Source organism: Pygoscelis adeliae, unplaced genomic scaffold (genome assembly GCF_000699105.1).
Source record: "Pygoscelis adeliae isolate BGI_AS28 unplaced genomic scaffold, ASM69910v1 Scaffold66, whole genome shotgun sequence".
In the NCBI taxonomy this organism is placed as follows: Eukaryota; Metazoa; Chordata; class Aves; order Sphenisciformes; family Spheniscidae; genus Pygoscelis; species Pygoscelis adeliae.
Window position 1 is genome coordinate 1,828,678 of NW_008825167.1, and position 7,899 is coordinate 1,836,576.

Consider the following 7,899-nt stretch of genomic DNA (forward strand, 5'->3'; position numbering starts at 1 on the left):
TTTGACTTCACCATTCCTTCCAAAGAATCCGTGTCTGCCAATGTGATCCCATAAAACAATAGGGTTTTCCAGGATGTGGCTGTGTGCGTGGAAACCAAATGTCTCCTTCCCTCCTATTAACTACTACTGCAAGACAATGTGTTGATTAATCTGTTGCTCTTTACTGAACCATTATGGCCTGCCCATAATGGTGTTCAACATCTGTACTGCGACCATAGCTGAGCCTCCAGCACCCTGCTGTTTCTGGCCAGCTCCTCAAAATGGAATCTTTTCCTCTGGACAGACTGAGAACCCATAGTAACAGTGTTATACTTCTGAGCGCAAAAAACGGAATTACTGTATATTAACTGTTTTTCAAGATCTAGGCGTCATGTCGTCATGACTACGTCATTAATCTGCTGCTTGGTCAAACTCAGTGCACAAGCCTTGTGTTATATGATGTGCTCTCCTTTTTATTTCCTAAATAATGACATTAGAAATGTAATGTCTTATGACCGAACAAGGGAGAGAAGAAAGGAGTAGGGAAGTAGAGGATGCTGGCAAAAGCAAAAAGAATAGGGGAAAAAAGTTGCAGTACCAAAGGTAAAACAAAAAGAGGGGGGTTAGTGTGACAATTTGATAAACGTATTAGATTGTTTGTATTGTTGGTGTATGTTTAAACAGCAGCTGTCTCCAAATCACTGACTGAATTCATCAGTATTTGGAGATCTGAGACTGCTCATCAATTTCAGTAATGCCAGTTGGTTGTTCTGAACCAGAGTAGAGATTATAGGATCACATAAGCAGCAAAAATTGATTTGTAGCATCTTTTACTTTAATGCCATCTAGCTTTGAGGAAAAATTTCTAAGTTATTGACAACAATATGCACCAGAAAAATAGTTATTGTAGGGATCATTGATACTGAAAATGTCTCTGATGGTTCCCTTCCTGTATCTTCCATTTTGAAACAATGCAGCAACTTTTTTTATTTTTTACAAATTGTTGGAGGTTTTATTGTACCAACTTTATCTTTCAACATAAAGGGTTGTTGCTCAATATTCTTTTCTATGTTTTATCTGAGTTCTGCTCTGATTCAGCAATCCTCCAGGACTAGGCTGAGATCTATTTATTTCCTTCTGAATCACATTTTATTCTTCTAGATGTTATAGTGCAGCATCTTCATAATGGCCAGGAGCCGTTCACAAGCATCCCATCTTTCCCTTTTGAAAAAGTTAAGGCTACCTTCTAGAACTGTAGTGCTGCGTGTTGAAACAGTTGATTTTTTTTTTTCTCTGAAGCATTTCAGTGAATCACAGTAACATGTATAAGGTAGAAATTAAGCTGCTTTCACACTAAAAACTTTTTTTTTTTAAAAAAAAGGCAAGCAGACAGTATTCTGTTTAAAATCTTTGAGAGGGCTGAAAACAGTCTCTAGAGAAGCTGCTTCTTAAAAGTTCTGGACTGTGATAGGCTTAAATAAAAAGAACAGGTAAGTAAGCAAAATTGTGTAAGATCGAGAACTGTTAGCAATCCCTTCTATTTGAAGAAACGTCTGTGCTGCTATTGTTGGATGGGATTAAAGAGAAGCATCTCACTTTTGCCTTTTTTCTGTGTCAGCACTGGAGTTTGACAAGAAAAACCCGGCAGGCCCAGAAACTGCTTGCTTGAGTCTGTCTGCAAAAAAGGAAAATTCCCCCAAAGTATGCGTGCTATTAGACATGAATTCAGAATGAAGTCACTGCTAGCACACAGGATCCTTGTATTGATAGAAAGCTGCCTATCTATTCTACCTGAAGCACTGCTTTAGGACAATGTAGCATTTCCAGTATCATTAATAGCTGGAGCTGGAAAAGTTCTAACAAGAGAAGCATATACCCCAAAGTGTTAAAATGTGTCTCCTCCAAAACCCTTGCACAGGATGTCAGTGCGACTGATAATCAAAAGCCAGAATGTGCCCTCGTATGTGTGCTTGACTTTATAAGGACTCTAGAGAGGCTTCTTTTTTCCTCACACCATTTTCATTGTCTCCGCTCCACTGCTTAGAGTTTCAAACAATTTATCATCTGAATTTAAAAACAACAGAAAATACCCGCTGTTCTGCCTTTGTCTCAGTTGATAGGCATGCAGCATTATCCCAATAGGAGTTTAAGATGATGAAACACCGAGTGAGATAGAAGGCAGACTGAAATGGTTATATTGTCATTAAACTTACAGCACCCTTGGCTGTTATGATGTATTTGTGCTATGTTGTAAGCCTCAAATGAACAATTTGAAAGTAAATGAATAAAAATAGTACTGTAGGTTAGAGAGGTGTTCATGACCCCAGATGTTACGGATTTAGAAGCTTTCACTATTCATCTTAAAATTGTGTGTGTGAAATAAAAACTTGCTGGATATTTTGGGAGTCTTCTTCCTTCCCTTTGGTGTGAGTTCAGAGCTGTTAGAGCATGGTTTGTGATGGAGAGAACATCCAAAACTATGGCTATACCTTCACACCGTAATAGGGTCAGATATCACTCTGTTCTGGTTGTGCTGGGTGTCAGTCAGAAGCCAGATAAATCCAGATGACATGGCACCAGCTGGATTCATGCTGTTTGCAGTAAAGCTTCTACAGGTTTTGATCAGCCAGGGGAAGCAGTGTTGTCACGTTGCTGACAGCTGAGTGTAGGGCCTCGCTTTGTTTAACTAGATACATTAGTCACTGTGGAGAACACTTTAAGATGTGTTAGAAGACCTTGTCACTGCAGCGCATTGAAAAGTATTAGCAGAGCTTAGCAAAGCATCTGACCGTGATCAAATATTCCTCTCAAATTAAAAGCATGTTTAGGTATGCTGCTCAGCCTGTTCTTAGGTAGAGTTGGATCCTCTTGCTCTATTTTGAGGATGTCTTATTGAATCATGCATAGAATGATGTGACTAATTTGTGGACCAGAAGTCCGTGTGCATCAGCTGTTCACTCTGGTTTTCCTGGAGGGAAGATAGGACTTTTTATATTGAAAGACACTGATCATTCTTTTCAGCATATCGAGGAACAAAAATACTGTAGGCTTTTCTATTGAAAAAAATAATAGAACAAATGGCTTTTATCTCTATTTCCATCATTACAGCTGCATAAATCTCACCGATGCTAATGGGACTTGTAGCAACATAGATAAGACAGTCACACTGTCAATGAGATATGGAGCAGAACAGAAGCACACCACAGAAGTAGGAGCGTTCATCCCTGTAGGGGCAACCTGCAAGCGTGTAACTCAGTCTGCTTAGAATAAACTATTGGCATGCAAAGCTAAGGCTCTCCAGAATGAAGTACCTAACAGTGGCTAACGCAATGGCTGTGCAAACTTACTGAACGCTGAACTTTGTTGCTGCCTAGATGGATCTTTTCAGAGAAAAAAGAGTTTGGTCTCTGCATTTGCTCTGCCATAGGCGCATATATGAAGTCTGTGATGGAAAACACCCAGAAGGACAGTCCAAAAGCACCTGGGCTCTGTGACTGGGGAGGAATAGATGGGACTATGAGGGTTGAGCTACAGCTCTCAATTGTGGGCATAATGGGGGTAAGCTGAAACCAGCAGGCTCGCCTTGAAGAGTAGAAAAGGGGTGAGGGGACAGTGCGAAAGGGTCAAAGAGGCAGACTTGTGGGATCCTGTAGAGATTAAGGAAGGAAAAGGAAAAACAGCAAGCAGCATGTTTTTAAAAGTATGTAGAAATACATTATAAAGGAAAAAATTAACAAAGAACCAGATGTTTAGTCCTCACGACTGATCACAAATGGTAACGTTATCGCTGTGAGAAGAAGAGGAAGGAAGTTCTGGGAGTGGACCTCAGGACAAAGACGTTAACTGGAGTGGTCTGATACAGAACACAGAATTATTTATTTCAGTGTAAGTCACGGTGTTGACAAAGTCAGCATAGCATGAAGTTAGCTTCGTTCCTTGACAGTTTTTGAGGGGATTTTGTCTAAAATACTGTTTGAGTTCTGTCCAAGTTCTATCCACGGACACTTGAAAACTGTAGACCAAAAGCTGCAGACACACTGACACCAGTAATTGCTTTGACCTAGATTCAAATATTAGGGATTTTATTTTTTATCTTTTATTTTGCTGCTTAGAATAGTATGGGTTGTTCTTTTTATTAGTGTAACATACAGACTGAATGTTCAAAGCAAAGAAAGAAATTAAGAACTTATGGAAGGCTTCTTTAAAAGGTAAATTGTGCAAGGAATGGTTTTGATCAGCCCCTTTCCTAGGATCCCACCTGTAAATGCAGCTCTTGCACCTCTCTTGCTATCCAAGCTCAAGAAACTCAACATTGCCTTTTAACAAGGGCAGGCTTTCTGTAAGATGAGGTGACTGCTGCTGTCTTTGATGTACCCTTCTCATTCTACCTGGGGCTGTGTGATATTACCTTTACTGTCCTACAGCCTCTTTATGGTCTGCCAGCATTTTCTTTCTTGAGAAAACAGCATACTTGGGACACGCGCTTCTGAAAAAGCACTGTGTTGTAATATGATAAAGTCCACAGAGAAAAATGGTGAGTTATCTTTTCATGCCAGAATATTCATAGTAAATAGGAAAATAAAAATCTTATCAGTCCTTACTACCCAAAGGAAGTCCATAAACAGAACTCCTGAATGTATGCAAATAAAGTTAAGTTCAGAGGGATTGAAGAGGTAGAGTTGCAGTATGCATAATTCTACTTGTAGAGAAGCTACCAAGACTACAATAGAAAAGATTGGCAGTGATTTGAAAGTATCCCTGCTGCTCTGGTAGGAAAGTGACTGCACAACTTACGGTGATTGTCATGGTTTAACCCCAGCCAGCTAAAAGTGAGAAAACTCGTGGGTTGAGATAAAGACAGTTTAATAGGGAAAGCAAAAGCCATGCACGCAAGCAAAGCAAAGCAAAACAAGGAATTCATACACTGCTTCCCACCGGCAGGCAGGTGTTCAGCCATCCCCAGGAAAGCAGGGCTCCATCACGCATAACGGTTACGTGGGAAGACAAAATGCCATCACTCCAAACGTCCCCCCCTTCCTCCTTCTTCCCCCAGCTTTATATGCTGAGCATGACGTCATATGGTGTGGGATATCCCTTTGGTCAGTTGGGGTCAGCTGTCCCGGCTGTGTCCCCTCCCAACTTCTTGTGCACCTCCTCGCTGGTGGGGTGGGGTGAGAGGCAGAAAAGGCCTTGACCCTGTGTCAGCACTGCTCAGCAGTAACGAAAACATCTCTGTGTTACCAACACTGTTTCCAGCACAAATCCAAAGCACAGCCCCATACTAGCTATGGTGAAGAAAATTAACTCTATCCCAGCCAAAACCAGCACAGTGATTCAGTAGAACTTTGTTCTAAGTAGATTAGTTCCTAGCTGAGTTGACTGAACAAGGTACAAGGTAATTTTCTTTCAGAAATGTAGGTGTGTGCTGGTTTTGGCTGGGCTAGAGTTAATTTTCTTCACAGTAGCTAGTATGGGGCTGCAAGATATACATCCAGGCGAGCACAAGGGGTGAGCCTTTAAATAAAAAGAACTGCTGTTGACTTCAAAACAGTCACCAGCACTGATGAATTTTTGAAGAAGTCAATTTACCATCATTTAAAACTATTCTAAAATAGTTGTTAATTCTTTCAAAAAAGAGCATGTGCACTTTCTATTTCTGCCTATATGCTTCCTAATAGGTAGTGAAGCAGGACTGAAAAACCTGTGAACACCATGGAGACGCTATTTTGTCAGTGTTGCATTGTGACATATTTGTGATCTTTTTTTCTTTGCTTCCTTAACTACTTTTTTTTAACTTCCTTATTTCATTTCTGTTCGGTGTGTGTGTTTTTAGTGATAGTATAGTTCATCTCATAAGTCATTTAATGTTAACTTGTGAATACTACTCCGAGGCACCTAGCAGGCTTAATAACATGTTAGCCACCTAGTCATCGTGCTTCCCAGGTCAGCTGTAGAACACAATAAATATATTGGAAGTACTTAGCATAAATCTATTTCATCAAAATGGCTATGTAGTTTCTCTTTGTCAAAATACCTACATGTTGGCTTTCTTTGCTGTTTAAATGCTGTTCTATTTGTTCCTAACTTCCCCTGTTTAACAGCAGACAAACCCAGGGAGCACTGAATGAATCGGATGATCCCGAAACAGGCTGTCTAACTGATAACAAGCCAACTTCTCGACACTTCTATCCTGTCGCCTTGCTGCTTGTCAGCTCACACTTGCTGGTTGTGTGGCTTATTTTAAGTCTTGCTTTGCTATTAGCCAAATATCAATAAACTTAATTTGTGTTCCTTTCTTTTCTACAAACAGTAACAAACTAACTTTAGAAAAAGGAATTATGCTGTAAGATTTCTACAATCTCAGACCCCAAGGATTCATCTTTAAGATACAAATGTCTGAAATGTACTATGTTTTTGTTATTTTTTTCTGAACTCTAAGAAGTATACTATGCATTGAGTGAATTGATTTGCTCTTTCTGTTCATGGTAAAGCTTTCCCACTGTAATTAGCTCAAAGAAAGCCCACTTACGATGCTGTCACTGTATACAGATGATGTGGAATCCTGAATGCTTGAACCCCTCTTTCCAGAGTAATTAGTCTGACAAAAAAAAAAAATTTAAAATGAATTTGCACAACACAAACTAACCCCTAGATTAATATTACAGGGCGGTGGTTTGTGAGACTTAACTTTCATTGTGTTATTTTCATTGTTATTAGCTGATAGGATCTTTTTTGTTTAACAAATTATTATTACTTTGCTACAACTAACTCTTTTCTGTCAAGTAACTAAATGGAATAGAGTAAGTTCTGTTTTGTAATGAAATTAACCTGTTTGTAATTGTTGCTTTAGTTGCTTTTGCTTTCAAGACACTTTTATATTCTTTTTAACAAAGTCCTGTTTATGTCTTGATGCACCACTTTGGCACTTGTGACTTTTGTACTCTATGTGAACAAACATCCTTCCTTTATAGAGCAGAGAGTTGGATTGGGCTGTTTGAAAAGCCATTCTTTTTTTTTTTTCATTGCAAAGCCGAACATACGGGAAATGAAGCAGAGATGAAACTTTCCTTCACAAATCTCTAGGGCCAGACTTAATAAAATGCCTTATTCCTAGAATACGCATTTTTAGGGCAACGTGTATTCTCACACATATAGTAAACAATTTGAAAAAAGTATGAGAAGGTTTAAAAGGCAAATCTATTTCTGGAATTAGAACAAAATGTATCATTAAAGTATTTAATTTTGTTTTTACTAACTTTAAACCTCAAGGGCAAATATATTGGGGAGAAAAATTCTTATCACCTATTTCTGAGGGCAATAACTGTACTGGGCCTGGCCTTGGATTTAATTTTGTAAGATGTATCATCACTTGTGGAAAACAAAAATGTAGAGTTGAATCTTTGTTATTTTTACTTCAACTGTTGCTGAAACTCTGCAATGAACAAATAAAGCATATTTATTTATTCTGTGTTTCATGAAGTTGTACTTTTTCCCCCTTTCACTAGAGAAGGATGCCGCATAGAGAATGTACTGAAGAATGTCAAATGCAGAAAGTATGCATTCAACATGATACAGCTGATGGCTTTCCCAAAGTACTACAGACCTCCAGAAGGGACATATGGAAAAGCTGACACCTAAGTTTAACAAAAAATGTAATCAGGAACATACATCATGCTAATTAGTGAATATAAAAATCACTGTTTATGACTTATTAAGTGGGAATGTGTAACCAGTTCAGGTGTTATTTTTATCAGGTTTTATCATTTTACATTAAAATAACTCCAGTTAGTCGTTATGAAATAAAATATCATGAAAAAGCAATGGACTGAATAGTCTCAAAACCAAATATAGTCAACTTTTCTTTGTGAAGCTGAAGCTTAGTATGACTCGTAAGCCAGCAGGCATTAGGTTTTTTGGTCA

At 38.7% G+C, this 7,899-nt stretch overlaps 1 protein-coding gene across 1 annotated transcript in view; it reads left to right on the forward strand.

Annotated features, from left to right (window-relative positions):
* The window catches only part of INPP4B (inositol polyphosphate-4-phosphatase, type II, 105kDa), a 325,870-nt gene extending 317,977 nt beyond the window's left edge, over nt 1-7,893 (forward strand). The window contains 1 exon segment of the mRNA XM_009328759.1: nt 7,485-7,893. Coding sequence (XP_009327034.1) covers nt 7,485-7,617 — 133 coding nt within the window. The 3' untranslated portion in view covers nt 7,618-7,893.
* The last annotated feature ends 6 nt before the right edge of the window (nt 7,894-7,899 follow it).